Source organism: Juglans regia, chromosome 8, assembly GCF_001411555.2.
Source record: "Juglans regia cultivar Chandler chromosome 8, Walnut 2.0, whole genome shotgun sequence".
In the NCBI taxonomy this organism is placed as follows: Eukaryota; Viridiplantae; Streptophyta; class Magnoliopsida; order Fagales; family Juglandaceae; genus Juglans; species Juglans regia.
The window spans coordinates 6,407,888-6,425,312 of NC_049908.1; the positions used below are offsets into that span (position 1 = coordinate 6,407,888).

At 36.6% G+C, this 17,425-nt stretch overlaps 3 protein-coding genes across 5 annotated transcripts; 1 reads left to right on the forward strand and 2 right to left on the reverse strand.

Annotated features, from left to right (window-relative positions):
- Nucleotides 1–442: 442 nt before the first annotated feature.
- On the reverse strand, nucleotides 443–2,228 carry LOC108997098 (protein TIC 20-I, chloroplastic-like). Its single transcript, XM_018973215.2, has 3 exons — nucleotides 2,021–2,228; nucleotides 1,383–1,552; nucleotides 443–1,245 (listed from the first exon to the last, which is right to left on the reverse strand). Exons 2-3 carry the CDS (start codon nucleotides 1,540–1,542, stop codon nucleotides 608–610), a joined length of 798 nt encoding a protein of 265 aa, XP_018828760.1. The 5' UTR covers nucleotides 1,543–1,552; nucleotides 2,021–2,228; the 3' UTR covers nucleotides 443–607.
- An 87-nt stretch (nucleotides 2,229–2,315) lies between these two features.
- LOC108997096 lies at nucleotides 2,316–6,648 on the forward strand. 3 transcript variants are annotated; one of them, XM_018973213.2, is made up of 4 exons: nucleotides 2,316–2,718; nucleotides 3,635–4,066; nucleotides 5,546–5,577; nucleotides 5,694–6,648. In XM_018973213.2, exons 2-4 carry the CDS (start codon nucleotides 3,739–3,741, stop codon nucleotides 6,630–6,632), a joined length of 1,299 nt encoding a protein of 432 aa, XP_018828758.1. In that variant the 5' UTR covers nucleotides 2,316–2,718; nucleotides 3,635–3,738; the 3' UTR covers nucleotides 6,633–6,648. The 3 variants fall into 3 exon arrangements, with proteins under 3 accessions (XP_018828758.1, XP_018828757.1, XP_018828759.1); XM_018973212.2 differs by having other exon boundaries at nucleotides 3,664–4,066; XM_018973214.2 differs by having other exon boundaries at nucleotides 3,730–4,066.
- A 6,674-nt stretch (nucleotides 6,649–13,322) lies between these two features.
- LOC109008270 (26S proteasome regulatory subunit S10B homolog B) lies at nucleotides 13,323–17,009 on the reverse strand. Its single transcript, XM_035693012.1, has 10 exons — nucleotides 16,815–17,009; nucleotides 15,976–16,095; nucleotides 15,453–15,589; nucleotides 15,147–15,308; nucleotides 14,909–14,995; nucleotides 14,739–14,825; nucleotides 14,514–14,651; nucleotides 13,761–13,952; nucleotides 13,578–13,676; nucleotides 13,323–13,450 (listed from the first exon to the last, which is right to left on the reverse strand). The coding sequence occupies exons 1-10, from the start codon at nucleotides 16,912–16,914 to the stop codon at nucleotides 13,376–13,378; spliced, it is 1,197 nt and encodes a 398-aa protein (XP_035548905.1). The 5' UTR covers nucleotides 16,915–17,009; the 3' UTR covers nucleotides 13,323–13,375.
- Nucleotides 17,010–17,425: the final 416 nt, after the last annotated feature.

Genomic DNA, 17,425 nt, shown 5'->3' on the forward strand with positions numbered 1-17,425 from the left:
CTTAAAAGTCATGGATTCGATATTTCATATGAAAACCGTTTATCCGAGTTGGTAGGCCTACTACAAATTGGTACTAATGTCTTATCCAGTGAACTTGCTTGTAAAATGAGCAAGGGTAGAGAGTGGAGACCAATTGGGTCAGTGGAGGACAGAACACAGAGTATGGTTCAGCTACAAGCAACATACTAATTAGGTCTGGGTGGAGGTCAAAACCAATGCGTGCATACATATAAAAGACAATGTGGTCGACCTATACACCCCATTATCCTGGAAAGCACTTGGAATAAGATGATAATTAGAATGGAGAATCAGAGATGTAAAGGCATGAAGTGTTCAAGTATCTACTATTCAGCTATCAGAACCCAGCTCTGAATTCACAAGTAGAGAGTTCAACAGGACTGGAACCACTTGACAACATAGCAAGATATTAACACGTAAAAACTATCACAACAAACGTAGCTAATTAACAATTAAAAGAGGATCCTGCCATGGCACAAGTATAACTTATCCATAAAAAGAAGTTCCATCTTTTGCTCACAAAGTAGGTTGTACAATAAAGTTAACTTAATGGAAACACAACAGAATTTGATCTTATGCTTTCCCTCCTTTAATCATATGGAATTTGAATATATGCAGCATCACATACAAAAGGGATGTCAGCATACATACCGGCAAGAGCACAACGAATGCATTCCAATACAGTGAAAAGGTACGCAAATGCCACAGCTGTCCAGAAGTGCATCCCCACTTTACCCCAGTAGACAGCAAGCGGCATCCAACGGCTTACAGTTCCTATCACCTGAAGGGCAATCTCCAACAACATGCCCATTACCACATGAAATCGAAAGAAGTGAGGCCATTCCTTTCTTCTCACCACTCCAAGATATGCTACAAAAAAATATGCCATCAAGAACCAGCTCGGCAGACTCCCAATGGCTCCAAGAAATGGGTATGTTAAGAATTCAAAGTCTTCCAGGAAGGGGTGCAGGTGATATGCCGTCTCAGCATACATCCATGTCTCATGAAGTGGCATTAAATAGGGGAGGCATGCCAATGCCCTCCACCACCATCTTGGCTTCTTGGTCATTGGAGGGTAGCGGAAACTGTATGGAACATCCTTGGATGCTCGAGGAGTCATATGACGTTTGAGTCGCCTTGGTAACAAGGGGAGTGCACGTAGAAGGCTACCCTGATCCCCACTTAAAAGTGGGATTGAGGCAGCCGAAAGGTGAAAGAGTGGCTTACCTATAATTAAGAACTAACATATCAGAAGTCATTTGAGCTGCTCTAAAGAATTAGATCATCATCAGAACGATAAATAATATGGGCTACAAAGAATACAAGACAAGACGTTCATGTGTCTATAGCCAACCAAGACTTACCCTCCTGGCGAGATCCCCGTGAACTCAAGCTTGGCAATGTGGCCATAGCAGGCAGACAAGGAATGCATGTGGAAAATGAGCCACGGGCTATGGTGGGTTTACACACCCTGGAATTCATAAAATCACGCCCACAGGGCATAGTGCATCCATTTACCATCATAACGAATTACCTGTTAAAACAAATATCATAAGGAAAAAAAAAAAAGATCAACAAGCAAACTAGAAGTACATCGATTCTCTTTCTATATATACACCAGAAAAAAGTTCGACGAAACTAAAAAGTCCATGCAGTTGAATTTGAATGCAATCGCTGGGATTCAACGAAATTCCACTGGCGGATTCCCCTCACCTTATTGAACCCAAATTTTGCAAGAATGAAATAAGTTATCGATCTACAAGCTTTCAAAACTAAAACAGTTTCAAAGGTCCAAACTTTGGACCAATACCTTCTATTCACCATCGCATCCCAAGTTCTCTCCCTGTCTACCTTCCCAAACCGTAATCGAGAAAATATATACACATTCCGGTAAAAGAAAAGAACAAAAGAAGTAACTCAATACATCAACAATGACTGTACGGGGGAAAAAAAAAATACAAAACCCCATTTTCATTTCTGATCATAAAAGTAGAGAAATTACCTCGAACAAGGACTCGACGAACCAAAGTCCTCGCAACGGTACTCTCTTCTGAAGTTACTATTACGGTTCTCCACTAATCTTCTCTATGTTTCATCGTTTGCGTCTCTGTCGTTGAGGCCGGAATTGTGTGCCATCGAGTGAGCCCTTCCTCCCTCTCTGTTTCTGTACGTTGGACTAATCCGAAACAGCGTTATCCGTCTCGGCGTCTCCTATGTTTGTGGTATAGGGTCGATGTATTTTTTTTATCTCGATCCATTCACATGGAGCCCATTGGGCTATTGGGGCCCAAATGTGCCTTCGTCGTCTTCTGCAGAAAAAGCGGTACAGAGTCGAACGCGTCGTGCGCACTGCACGAGGTGGAGAAGAAAGCAGCCATGACTTCCTGCTTTTTCATTTTTTTGCTGCCAAAGAAAATAAAAGGACTAAGAGAGAGAAAGAGATAGAAGTTAAACAGAGAAACGTCGCACAATTCCCCATGGCGTTTCCCTCACATTCACACAAACACATCGCTACAGCCTCCATAACTCCGTCGTGACCATCGGCGCCTCCTCTATGCCGCCAAAACAAATCCGCAGGCCGCCGTCATATTCTCACACCGTTTGAATCTCTCTCTCTCTCTGGCCTCGCTTGGTCCTTCGCTCTTGCGAGAACGGAAAAGCTCTCTCTCCAATTGTTCTCCGAATCCCTAGCTTCAGACGGTACGTTTCACTTCAAGCATTGTTCCTGGTGTTTGTGCTACTTGGTGTTCGCAAAAAACCTGATTCTTAGACAGTTTGAAAGCACTACGTTCCCCCCCTCCCTCTTTATGCTTTCTTTCTTCAGATTGATGGAGGAATTTTGTTTATAAGTTGCGATTTATTGGGGGTTTCTACAGGAACTTCCTGCAATTACGTAATGCTTTTTCGTTTTGTTCCGTGTATTTATCTATTTGCTTAAAAAAAAAAAAAAAACTATTTGCTTACATATTTATTTTATGACAGTATCGATGTGCTCTTGACTTTTATTTATTCCCTTTGAGTTCGGAGATCTTGCAATCAATTTATCTCCGAAAATAAGGGATTTCCCATGTCTTCCCAATTACTTCAAAACAACTAGGCTTGACATTTTGGTTACGAGTTTCGAACGGAAGAACTGGATAGGAGGTTTATGGACTTTAAGCTTCTTACTAATTGATAGTGACGTAAATCTTACTCTAAACATAGATGGCAAATGCTTTACCATGACTTTTCTATAAGATCAATTTTATTAATGATCAGAAAGGTACAATGCAAGTTCACAGGGAGTATACTTCCTGTAAACCCAAGTAGAAAGTGAAAAGATCAAGAAGTCCTGAAAAGTGAAGTTAGAGAAACATAAACGGGGAACCATCCCTAAGTATAGCATATTAAAGAATAAATCTTTGAGATACTCCATTGTCCTTGTGCTGTGAACATGAATGTTGATATGCTTCTTGTGAATGCTGAGGGCGAGAAAATAGTTCGACCCTATACTTTGTTGAGTCCTTTGTAGTTTATTTTGGTTTACCTCCTTCCATTAGATATCAGTTTCTGAAAGGGCTTACCTTGCCCATCATTAAATTTTCTTGACCCGTTTTTTTTTCGGTCTTAATTCTAGCTTGATGTTGACATTTTTGGGCAAATCAGGATAAACTAGTAGTAGTCCATTCTACACTTTGTGCCGTCTCTTGCAATCTGAAGCTGTTGCCGTAGGTTTTCATCATGGGTTCAGCTTGTTGTGTTGCCGCAAGGGATCAAACTATACCCCACAGAGCTGGAGGTGAAGCTCTGCATAGGAATCCCATAGATTCACCATCATGGAGCTTCCGGTGGGATAGAGGGCATGTGGCTGGCAAAATTGAGAATCCGTCATATCAGGTGTCCCATGGAATCAGCAGGAATGTAAGCATGGAGCTAAAGGGATCTTTAGGTTCTGAAAGAGGTAATTTGTCTGATGGGGGAAGCCTTATGGAGAATTTTGGAACACCCACCTCTCTGAAGTCTCCTGTCCATGAGGGAGTGGATGTGAATCTGATGACTCCACATTCAGGTAAATCCCTGGAATGCATAGTTTGCCTGCAAGGCATTGTTTGAAGGCATCAAAGTGAATCACTTCAGTTGTTCTATCTTTTTTTAAAATCATACTCCAAACTTTTTTTTGCTTTATTCACTCCTTGTCTACGCCATTTGAGCCATTTTGTCCTAGGAAACTAGTTATTTGCAGTAGGGGCATCGTGTTGAATTTCCACTAGCCTTTGACAATGCAATTTAGCTGAAATTATGTTTTCCCTGACACTAGATGACGAAAAAGACACAACAACATTGCAGTATATAGGGAATATTATACATTTTATTTAAAATGGAAGTTACAGTTGATAATTTCTTAATAACCATCTAAGATGCTTTGTTTAGACAGAAGAACATGTGCTAAGATAAGTAAAAAAATTTATTGTAGAAACTACAAATACAAAATTATAGTCTATCTGTACAAAATGTGACATTTGCCCCTGCATACATAAAATTTTTTATATGTTATAAGTTTCCATCTGCCTTCACCTTTTCCCTTTGCGTCATAATCATTTCTTCGTTTTTTTTTTTTTCCTTTTTCTTTCAAGCAAGGGGCTAATGAGATTTTACTTCTCTTCATAATTTTTGAGATCATATAAGCTCGAAACCAACATACGATATGTCTGAATGGATCTTTTTGTTTTCATGAACTTTGCACACTTCTGTTTATCCTGTTATGGGAAAAGCAAGAAATATTTTTGATAAGTATATTTGATAAGATATATCATGTGCACCTTACACAACGCATGTGTCCAATTATTTTGCTATGGAACAAATTTAAAACAATTGTGTAGCATAGTACATACTATGGCATACTTTTTCTAATGTTAGTATATCCACAAATCAACAATGAATATCCATTTCAGTAGCCATGGATTTCAAACGAAGCGAATTCTCACTCAATCAGGTATCACATAGGAAATAAAGTGCATGAGTACGAATGATCTTATTGATATTTTTGATAGGTAAAGAATGATCGTATTATCAGATTCACCAAACCAAATGCAATGGCTCAAATGGTATAAATTATAGGTTTTTTTTTTTCAAAAAAACAAATTATACTACTAAAACCTGAGACAAATATTGCTTTCCCAGAATTAGTTCTGATATGTAGGCCTTTCTCTATGTGTAAAGACTAATGTTCCGAGTGCACTTTTAATTTATTTCTGATAAATTTTTGTCATTCAAGTTTTCATTACTGACAGACAACAGAAGAAAAATTGAGTGGTCTGTAAAGCTGTTCATCATTTGAAATCTATAATGGTGCCATGACTCGTAATAATCTGGATCTAATGGTGCATAATCCGTTGGTTTGACTTCACACGTCCATCTCATTTAACACTACAATCAGGCTTCCCCATTTTTATTTCATAATACACTGTCAGATAGTGATTTCGTTTGTGGATTGATGTCCTTTTGTGCGTGCATCCTCTGTCCACTGATGTTCTGGTTCTTGGTGCAGATCTGTCCGCAGCAAGCATTTTTTCTGCAGAGGTACGTTTGAAACAAATGTGATCATGTTTAGTGAGCTTTGCAGTTGGATTCCTAGTGCTCAAACATTTTCTTTCCTCATTCTTGGATTATTCCTAATTTTTTTTATTCTCTCTTAGGTGAAGAGCATAGCAGAATCACCAGAAATTGCAGATTCAGCTGCGCCAAATCTTTCTATTTTATCCATGATTTCAGCTTTTTCAGCACCGTCTGTTGATTACCTGCCTACCCAGTCTTATCCAGTTCTTCCTAACGCAACCCCATCAAGACGAGCCCGTCGTTCGCCAGGATACCAGCTGTTGAGACAGGTCTCTGATAGTCGGATCTTGCGATCGAAATCACCAAATAACAACTCAATATCTGAAGGAAGACCATCTTTTGTACTCTCCACTGGCAGCAATGACTTAGCCACAGGATCTCAATTTGGATCTTCTGATGGTTGGTCTATCCGCACCTTTTCTGAACTTGTGGCCTCTTCACAAAGAGAAAGGTGGTCTTTTGACAGTGAACACTTTGGCTCTGGCCGTTGCAAGATAAGTGGATCTAGCAGCAGGTTCTCATATTCGCCCTCTGTAGAATTACATTATTGTGGGGTCTGCTCAAAGCTCCTAACAGAGAGATCTTCATGGAGTAGCCGTTGCAATGAGGTCCCAGTGGCTTCTGTGTTGGTCTGCGGGCATGCTTACCATGCCGAGTGCCTGGAGACTATAACAGTAGAGGCTGACCGGTATGACCCATCTTGCCCAATTTGTATGGTTGGAGAGAAGGAAGTCTCAAAGATGTCCAAAGCAGAGTCAAAGTCCAAGAACCATAAGAAATCCAAAAACCGGGTCGTGGATAGTTACCTCGATGGTGATTTTGATGTTTTTGATCGCCAAAAAGATTCTGAACATAAAGGAAAAGTTCCCACGATGGGATCCAGTTCCAGCACTAGGAGCTCCTTTGCCAAGCCATTCTTGAGGAGGCACTTCTCTATTGGGTCCAAATGGAGTAGGTCCCTGTCAGAGAGCGACTCTGCCAGGAAGAAGGGTTTTTGGGCAAGGTATCGCAAAGATTAAGCTCCTAAACAGGAAAGTGGTGAGAACCTCTCTCATTTAAAGCTGTTACACCAGCATTTTAGGAGTTTTCTTCTTCAACGTAGTGTGTTAGCTTCGCCACTTACAAAAAAAAAAAGAATTTGTAGTATAGCTTGGCTAATACATATAGTTTTTAGCTATTATTCCCTTGGAGGCTGTTAGCAGTGGAGCAATCACCGTATCCTGCGTACCGGAAGAAGCCGGCCACTTGGGAGGGTTTATAATTCGTTTTATGATCATATTTATAGCCCTCCTTTTGTGCACTTTGTCGTGGTTCGGTTGAGTTCCATGTAGATGTTTTGTTGAATTTTTCAAGCCACTAGCCACCCACCCCCACCCCATATCTTCTATTTCTGTAGTTAATCCATGTTGTAACTGTTGCACTTAAAAGACTGCGGTACAAATTAATAGGAAAATTGACTAAAATATCTCATGTTCGACAATTTGGGATATTAATAATTTTATTTTATACTTGATAGATAGTGTAAATAGCCATTTAATCGAAATGAAGACTCAACAATTTTTTAGAAAAATTAATTTAGATAATCATTTCGGCAATAATTCAATTATATTTTCTTTGAATCAATTTATTTATCATTAAATTTATTTATGAATCAATTTATTTATCATTATAATCAATCTTATGCGTTCATTTATCTAATAGGATAAATTAGTTGATTTTTTTTTTTTTGTCCATCAAAGGTAAGTCAAGATGGTAGTCCTTATGATAAACTTGAGAAAAATTCTTTTCATCAGTCACTATTATACTAAATTCTATGAAAAATATTTACATATCTAATGAAAAACATCCTAATATCCTATGGAAAAGCTATAGGTGTGGAATGTGAGAATGAATAGTGGCTTATGAATAGTAAATTCCTTTATTATGCCTCAAAAGTTTGTCTTCTTTTTCTTAGAAATCAAACAAGTGTAGCGCGACATTTTTTACCATTCTTTATACAATTCTTATACATTTTTTTTTTACAATTTTTTGTACAATCATGTTTTAAGATAAGAGAATTAATATAAAATGATGTTATTTTTATAAGTTAGTTTACAAAAATGTTCTTAATTGAATAATGTTACTCATCATCTCAACTTCTGTCAACCTTTCATCATCTTATGATGTGCCATTATGTGATTGAAAATTATTTATTACATTTTACTTGTGAACCTATCATCTAACACCACATTATAGGATGATGGGAGTTGAGGATGATGAATAGATTTTTTCCAGACATTAACCCATGAAGAGATCTACAACCAATTAACCAGCTAAATTGGTAGAGAGCAAGATCTTTCTGAACCACGGTTTATAATCACAAGGCATGTTCATTATAGATTACTGTACAACAATATTGGCAAGTTAGCATTAACTACAAGGTACAGACCAAAATAAGAAGTAAAAAATGAAAATATATATAGATAAGAGCATGCAGTTCATTGTCATCCAGCTACGCCTTCCACAGCTAGCTTAGTTCTGTTCCGTATGTGGTTCATGACCTCCTGCCTCCAGCTTAGCATTGTGCAGAATACTCCTATTCGAATAATTAATAATGATTAGACTGTGATCAAACATTCTCAATGGCATGTCAAGGAAAAAGATCAGCACTACTTCTAGACACGAGATTGGAACATTTTGATAAACCGACACACAAATTAAGGTTGTCATGCGAGTCCCAGTTTTGGGTTATCCCGCATCTGTGTTTTCTACCACACTTATAACAAATTTACCCAGAGCTTCGATTTCTGGCCTCCATGATCGATGAATTCCTTGATCATCTTCATGATGTCCATGTTTTTACGATGAATATCATAATTTCTTACCTAAGCAACCCCAAGCGAGATTGAAGGCAATGAATCTCGCTCTCAAGCTTGTCCATACTTTGGGCTGGAGATGATAAAGAGGCTAAGACCGGATTTTCGATCTCAACTGCATCGTTTTCACGCTGTCGAGCAGTTTCGGCCGTCGCATATGGTTCGACAGTAGTCTCTGCTTGCTGAGGAGGCAACTGACTTGCTGGAAACCATGGATGATATGCTTGGGGTACTAGGGATCAAGGCCAAGGTGGCCAAGACAAAAGCAACTAGGGCAAACACGTACGTGGATCCATGTCCCCTATAAACAAAATCCAGAACAGCAAGGCCGAAGTGGCATATGACAAAGACACAGGAGCAAAATTAGACGCATACAATGTCGGGCGCCCAACTTGGTTGCCCATTTTCATGTATAAGCCAGAAATAGCAGTACCCACTGCGTCCGAATGCCATGTTTCTGTCTTTAAATTTGATGTACGTGGACATCCCATGAGGTGAAGAAGCAACTGTCCATGGTTAGAAAAGATGGCAGAAAATTTGTCAAAACGATCAGAATTATCACAAAGAAGCTCCATGGTCAGTGTGATCAACTCGAACACACAGGCCAACACTGCAGTAGCCCTAAAGCTTTTGCGGATCATGATCAGTAAACGTTGGATGATATTCTGGGGTGCCATCTAGTACTACCCAATTACACCAGAAAGTAAAAGTTGGATTAAAAATTGAGGTTGAAGAGCAATAAGAAATGGAAGAGCAGTAAGAGCACATTATAATTTTTTAATGGGGATGGTTTGAACTTTGAAGGTACGTAGAGGATTAATGATGGAGAAATTGGGATTATTCCGCTGAGATTCATGTTGTCCGTCCGTCCATTATATATTCATTATCACAAACCATACGTTTAGCGCATGCACTGAAAAGACTGAGAGCCCTTCTTTCCTATATATGCCATGTCTCAGCTTTTAGCTGTCCAAAGCATGTTGGAGGAAAAAGAGTAGATATTGTTATTGATATAACACTAATTTGGTATATATAATTGTCTAGGAAAGGATGTAAACTCGATCGATCTTCTTACATACATTTAATTCTACATGAATATTTGGACTGTGCAAAGTTAGTGAAATTAATGGAAGAAGCCTTATATAAATAACACTTTGATTCATGCTTTCCTAAAACATTTCATTAATTACGCATTTCATTAGTGTACATGTGGGTTTACAACTAGTTCTTATAAAATAAAAATTATGGGTTCGGAACTATATATCTTATCTTTTTCTTATATGGACCAAATTACCCATCCATAAACCTTTTATATCTTATATATAATAAGTGTCAATAAGAAGACATCTCTTGGTTTATTTATTTTTTTCCAATTTATCCCTATTTTTATATTTGTTTTTCTCTATGTGTCCCTTTGTTTAATTTTTTTTTTTACCCTTTTTGCACTTACTTTTATTTTATTTTCCTTCCCTGATTTGTTTTCCTCTTTTACATTTTTGACCTTGCTTTTATATATAATAAGTGCCAATACGCAAGCAGGTCTTGGTTTATTTTTTTTCCTTTTTACCCCTGCTTTTCTATTCTTTTTCGTTGCTATCGTTCAATTTTCTATCGTATAATGCTTTTTTACTAGGATTGTCCTTGCTTTTATATTTATTTTCCCTTTCTATCATTCATTTCTACAATTTTACACTCTTCGTATTTTTTGGCCGTCTATATCTTTCTTTCCATTTTTACTCCTGCTTTATTTTTTTCCCTTAAGCCATATTGCCGTTCTTCGTCTATTTATGCTTTTGTGCTAGCTTCTATAAGATTTTGGGTTTTTTTTTTCCCTGTTGTGCTAGCTTCTATAAGATTCTGGATTTTCATTTCTTCCTGTTTCCCACCGCTTCCATTGCTTCGTATAAGAATATTTTTTTTTCTCTAATTTCAACTGTTTTGTTGTTATCAGATTTTGATTTTTGTTTTTAGTAGTCTCCACCGCTTCCACCGCTTTCTACTACGTATAGAAATTATATTCATCTTCTTTATTTCCTACAGTTTTGCTCTTATCAGATTCTGGTTTTGTTTTTCCTGTTCACCGCTTCGTACAAGAGTGGGTTTCATCTCTTCATTCCCTACTATATTTGAGTGCTCTTGTTTCAACTTTCACAAATTTGTTTCTTAGCTCTGGGTTCTAAATTTGCCTCTCAACTCTCCAGTTTCACAGGTATGTCTTTTTTATGTTTGTTATTCCGTTTTTTTTATGTTCATTATTCTGGACTAAATATTTCTAACTATTTCTTTAGTTATTTATTTATATGCAATAATTGATTGTTAGAAATAAAAAAAATAAAAAAAAGAAAGACCAACAATAAAAAGTTACATTAATTGTAAATGGTTTGATATTATATTTCTTGATTTGATTTTAATATTAAGCATATATTATTGATTGGATGATATTTCTTTATGCTTTAAATATATATATTTGTATTGTTGTTTATTTTTTAGAATCTCGTTTCTATGTTTTGTATGTCTACATGTTTGAATCTTGATCGGTCGCATACATTTCAAAGTTGTGACTTGATTCTCTTAAATTGTTGTATTATAATTATAAATATCATGCATATCAAGTATTAATATGTATTGTAAACAAGAAAAAAATTTTAAAAATAGAGACATAAATCTGTCTATTGATAGTTAAAATTCTATGTTATGGTTATCAATATTCTGCACAACATATGTTATATTTTTTATGATCAGAAATAAAATTTTAAAATATAAATGAAACTCTATTCATTGATATTTAAAATTAAGAAATTATATGAATTTAAATAATTATTTTGTTGTTTATTACGGATTGACAGTAGCAGACCTTTCATATTTTTTCAATTGGGCACACGTGTCTATCCTTACTAGTATATATATAAAATTTTATTTATAAATCGATGTGTAAAACACACACGTTTCATAACGTTGACATGGCAAAACTTTTTATGTGTTGTGTATGTGTGCGCGTGTGGAGTCATTTTATCTCATGTATACATATTAAGATGAGATAAAATTAAAGTTAAATTAAACTTTTTATGTGTCTATGCAGTATGCACTTTACAAAGGACAAATTTGACAATGCGTCGTTTGTTTTTAGAGATGAGATAAAATTAAAGTTAAAAAATTAAATAAAATATTATTAAAATATATTTTTTAATATTATTTTTATTTTAAGATTTAAAAAAGTTAAATTATTTATTTTAATTTATATTAAAAGTTGAAAAAATTATAATAATTAAATAAGATAAAATAAAATGAAACAAACGATGCCAATTACCGATCGGAATCATGGGATGGTCAGGATCAGTCGAACAATAAAACAAACGATGAAATAGAGGGGCCTTAATAAAGACTGGATCCAAAATCAAATGAGCATGCAGACGGTTCCAAAGGAGACTGACTAGATAGGCCTATTTGGGGTATCCAATAAACGACAGAGATCCGGTCGAAACGAAGCAGACTCTATTTACAAACGGGAGCCATGCAAGCTCAAGTCCAATTTAAATAGGTCCCCAGTAAAAAAATAAAAAATAAAAAATAAAAAAAATATGGCCAATCGGAAAGAAGATGGAAGAGGGATATTTTTACTTATTTTGTTGTTTCTTGGGGACATATTTGCCGCTTGCATAGCCATGGCCTCCGCACGGATGTGATTTTTCGATGTTCCATAAAAGCAATTGCAGTCATCAATTTGTATACAAAGCAACTAATTTTTTTAATTTAAGTGAGAGAAATGATATTTGTAGTAATTAATATTTTATTTAAATAAATAATATATATAAAAAATAATAAGTTTTTTTAATCATAAACTATTTTTTTCCGAAAGAAATAAGCTAGACTTACAAATCACCATATCATTACTTATGTTAATGCAATATATCGAACTTTTATCCCTTGTATAAAATGTGATACCTTAAACACTATTGGATCATCATTTCATTAAAAGACAGAACTAAAAATGGTATTAGAAGCACACTATGTTAATTTTTCACTAGAGATCTATGTACAACTCAATCTTCTACAACAATCTCTCCCCCTAATGTAAAAATTAAAATGAAGCCATTAGAAAACTGATACAAAGAAGACTTACACTATTCCTCAACCTAATCAATATGTAATTAGTCATTTTTATCATTCTATCTTAATGCTTAAATATGAATATAATAGATGAGTAAAAATGACAAATCACATATTGATTAAGTAAATATGTGTAATATAAAACTTCCGTATAGCATTTCTCAAGCCATTATAGATAAGAAAAAATTTATTCATTATCTATTTTCTCATCTTCTTTTTATCATCTCATGACGTAGCATTAGATGATAGTTTTACAAGTGAAATATAATAAATAATTTCTAATCGTCTAATTGCACATTATGAGATGATGAAATGAGGATAAAAATTAAGATGATGAATAAAATTACTCTATAGATAATCCAATTCCACAATAGAGTGGATATTCAGTATTCTGCACAAGGATTAGCTGGAGATTCAAGTTTGGCTACATCGTGCGAACACGGCTACATTAAGAAATAAAAGCAAAAAGTTTTTCCTTTAAATAAAATAATCATGAAAACAGTGTCACGAAAATCCGTTATTTGGAATGGCTTGATCATTTCAACCTTTGGAAGAGAAGACCAGATATACCAGAATGGTAAAAGCAACATTTTCTGTAGCACCCAATTTGGGTATAACCGGTTTCGTTTGGGTAGTGAGATAATCTCAAATATTTTATAAATAATAATAAAAAAAAATAAAAAGTAAATAAATAATAATAATAATAATAAAATAATAAATAATAGTAAAGTATTGAGAATACTCCAATACCGCCTGCGCTGCCCAAGCATCCTTGGCTCTGAAAATGAAACGAGAGAATGCTAGTCTTTCCCAAAATCAGAACTGTAGTGGGCAGTAGATTCAAGTTTTTTTGCTTCGTTCAGTTTCCGCACAGCCTGAGACAAAAATGAATAGATGAAACAAATATCAAGGCTTCTGAATTATCTATAAAGCACAAGCAATCAAAATTACCGTTAGTATCGTAGCAGAAAGTGAAAAACATTTGAGTAAGAAACGGTATACCTTCATGAAATCTTCATGGATTACGTAATCACGTTCGGCACGGATAGCTGACATTCCAGCTTCAGTACAAACGTTTCGAAGATCGGCCCCATTAAAACCCTATTTCAAATTGCAACAAAATGACTAAATTAGGAGGCAGTGATAATTAGCTTAAAACAAGCACACGCCAAGATGATGATTCACCTCTGCAAGCTTTACAACAGCTTCATAGTCGATTTCACCATGTTTGGCAATTCCAGCAGCATGAATCTTAAGGATTTCCATTCTGGACTGCTCATTCGGCAATGGAATCTCTATTTTTCTGTCCAGCCGCCCTGGGCGGAGAAGTGCTGGATCAAGAACATCAGGACGGTTTGTTGCCATTATCATTTTAACCTAAAACAAAGAGGTAAAAACAATTAAATGTTATTTCAGCTTACTGAAACGAAACAGAGACAAGGTCTGCATTAATTTCAACACTCCTCCACATGAAAATCACAGAATATGTATCGGAGATGTTAAAGGGAAAGCGACAAAGAATATGTATCGGAGAAAAAGAATGAAAAAGAAAAGCAAGAGAACCAGGAGGATTCTTGTCAATAAAGGAGAATGAGATATAAGAACTTCTATCTGACAAGAAGGCAGTTGATATGCCATGTCCTGCCCAACATATCAAGCAGATCGTTCTTATTTAATTGAGTTCAATGTCAATCTCTTTACCTTAAACAATAAATAATAGACATGAAATTCATCTTTTCCAATAAGTAGCTGTGGAGGTAAATTTTATGAGGTTGGCTGAAAAACGCCAGCACATGATTCCCAACAAGCTCCCTCCCCCCACCACTTTTTACCCCCTAGAACGAAAAAAGACCATGCCCTTGGATTTGAAAGAAATCAGCCTCTGAGTTTGCATGAGCACCTTCAATCATATCCGAAACTGGAAGATAGACGACATACCTTCCCAAGCTGATCAAATCCATCAAGCTGATTAAGTAACTCCATTAGTGTTCTTTGAATCTCACGGTCAGCACTTGTTCCCTCACTGAAACGGCGCCCACCAATGGCATCAATCTCGTCCATAAAAATGATGCAGGGCTTTACAAGCAAATCAATGTAGAAAAGTTACTCCCTAATAGAGATATAATATATTGGAAAAGAGTATCACAATATAATTTATCTTACCTGGTGATCACGAGCATAGCCAAACATTTCTCGTATCAATCGTGCACTTTCCCCAATGTATTTATCAATAATGGCACTTGAAACAACCTATATCCACATGGAAGTGAAACACATAAAAAAAATAACAAAATCTAATTTACACGAGCATTGCAAGTGTAACGAACTCTTACCTTTAAGAAGTTTGCATCTATGTTACTTGCAATAGCTCTAGCTAACAATGTCTTGCCAGTACCAGGAGGTCCATAAAGAAGAACACCCTGAAAGAGGAAATTAAGGGAAAAAAGAAGAAGCATATCAATCAAAACTCAATCATCTAAGTCTCTAAAAACATTGTTCCGCAGCAATTTGATGGCTTGAAAATGCTTCCACGAATTAAGAAACAAAGCAGATTTTTTTTCCAAATCAAACCTTGGGAGGTTTGATGCCAACTCTAAGGAAGAGCTCTGGATTCATGAGAGGTAGCTCAATAGATTCTCTCAATTCTCTGATCTGATCAGATAAACCGCCTACAGCAGAGTAACTAACATTACCAGGATCCTCATGCAGCATGTTATAAACAACTGGATCAACCTGTCAACTCAAATAAACAGCAATAATGAACAGAGGGCCTTCCAAGATTACCACCAGATAGCAACTGGCAAAATCATTTCCATCCACCACAAAATCTTCAGTTAATATTACAATCTATGGAATTAAACTTCAATGAAAACTTACTTCACGTGGAAGAGCCCGCATGATAGTGAGTGTTGTCATATCAAGGACCACTCTTGTTCCTGCAGTCAGTTTTTTCTTATCCACCTTACTACGGCAGCCAACCACATATCTGGGGCCGCTGCTTGCCTTAACAATCACTGAAATCACACAAGCAATCACATTCTGCAATTACCAACCAGCTCCAAAGAACATCTCAGCCAAAAAAAGCAATGCAACTAAAAATATGAGAAAAAGTAAACCCATTCCCACATTCCCAAAACAACAAACTAGGCACACAATTCTTCCAATAAATTCTATTTTTGTCAGTAAACTTCTTGCCGAGGGCATGTGCACCCCTGGGATTAGTCGAACACCCGGTGCCAATAAAAAAAGTTCTATTTTTGTAAGTGCTACACATGTCAAATACCCTGAACTGAGGGTCCAGGAAGGAGGATGAAAATCCATGTACAACCAAGGCCAGAAAGGTAATATAACATGCAAACTTCATTGCAGATGGAACATAAAAGTCAGAAATATAAGCTACAGCGTTCATTGTCAAGAGGCCTGAGAACTTCTCCAATGATCTGCCCAACACTTTGAAGCGACTTCAAGTCATCTTCTGTTTTGTTGAACTCTTTCTTCGAAGCTCGCAAATTCTCCCTCACTGAAAAATCAGCACCCAACATTGTTACTTGCCTCTGGAAAAAAGAAAGCTCTAAACTTTATAATTGTTACATAACACAATTAAGATTTGGCCAAACAGAAAATACAATCTCAAAATGTGAACAACAATGCAAGCACGACAATGGGTGCTGATTCATAAAATGTTTAAACTTGTTTAGGAAAGGTCCATCTTTTCTCAACCGTGGGTTAGTGAGAATACCCAAGCTAAGTATGAATTCCAAGCACCAAGGGCTGCAATTATGATAAGTTGAAATTAAATCCCACGCACAACTTCCATTGTCGTCCTTGTAAACCTAGCCAAATATGTCAACTTATATGTTGTATCTTCCGAACTAGTACCTTCAAATTACTCACAGAACATAACAAACGGTGCAAAGTTTTTAGTCGTAAACCTGTCTTTCCGACTAAGCTCTCGAACAAGCCCAAACAATTCACTCTAATGCAACGAATTTACGGATATAATTTATGAAAATAAGTATTGGACTCAAACAAAATACATTAGATCCGAACCATTTCGACAGCCACATGCACGGAATAGCACAAAAAACAATTACTTGCCCAAAGCATTTGGAAGCCAATGGAAGCGGACATCCTAGCTAATCTTTAGATAAATAAATAACTGAATGGGGATCCCTGAAATGATTAAAGGACTAAAGACCAATGTAATATGGTTCAGAAAACTGGGACCACGGGACTGACCGGATCGTATTCGAGATTCGAATTCTTTTTGCTGGAGGAGTTTCTTGCGGTACTCTGCCACCGCATTACGACGTCTTATAGCATCCTCCGCGTCGCTCATCGTCGTAGCACTACTCGCAATGCCAAAGTCGGTCTCTAATCGGAGACGCAGAGCTTAAACTTGAGAAAGAAGCAACCTTTTGGAGCTTTGGTCCGGTTTGTATTACTAGCGACGGCAAACGGCTTTACGTGATGAAAAATGCTAGATCGCACGACACGATAGGGCACACCTTCCACGTCAGCACATATGAAATGTCCAATTTATCCAAACAGAATCTCACGTGTTTTCAAGCATCCTCATTCCTTATTGGAGCATCTGTAACTGAAGATCCTGAAGTAACTGAAAATCCTGAGGCAATCACATCTCAAGCTAATATTGTAAACTGTCACCACATATCATGCACAAGAGGAGTCTCATAAATCCTTATTGCACTACTTTTCATGAGGTGTGGCTAGTTCTTCTGCATTTGCTTCTCAATCCAGGGCTCATGCAATTCAAGTGCAGTCGCAACTTTCTACAGCCCGCAAAACCAACCAGACGGCCAATGAGTACTTCATGCACATTAAACGCT

Bases quoted from the DNA above. Each gene is read 5' to 3' on its own strand.
- LOC108997098 (XM_018973215.2), bottom strand. From the start codon at position 1,542: ATGATGGTAAATGGATGCACTATGCCCTGTGGGCGTGATTTTATGAAT. The intron at 1,246-1,382 runs GTAAGTCTTGGT...TCTTAATTATAG, and splicing joins ACGGGGATCTCGCCAGGAGG to GTAAGCCACTCTTTCACCTT.
- LOC108997096 (XM_018973213.2), top strand. From the start codon at position 3,739: ATGGGTTCAGCTTGTTGTGTTGCCGCAAGGGATCAAACTATACCCCAC. The intron at 4,067-5,545 runs GTAAATCCCTGG...TTCTTGGTGCAG, and splicing joins TCTGATGACTCCACATTCAG to ATCTGTCCGCAGCAAGCATT. The intron at 5,578-5,693 runs GTACGTTTGAAA...ATTCTCTCTTAG, and splicing joins CAAGCATTTTTTCTGCAGAG to GTGAAGAGCATAGCAGAATC.
- LOC109008270 (XM_035693012.1), bottom strand. From the start codon at position 16,914: ATGAGCGACGCGGAGGATGCTATAAGACGTCGTAATGCGGTGGCAGAG. The intron at 13,953-14,513 runs GTATGTCGTCTA...TCTTTGTTTTAG, and splicing joins GATTTGATCAGCTTGGGAAG to GTTAAAATGATAATGGCAAC. The intron at 13,677-13,760 runs GTGAATCATCAT...AATTTGAAATAG, and splicing joins CTGTTGTAAAGCTTGCAGAG to GGTTTTAATGGGGCCGATCT.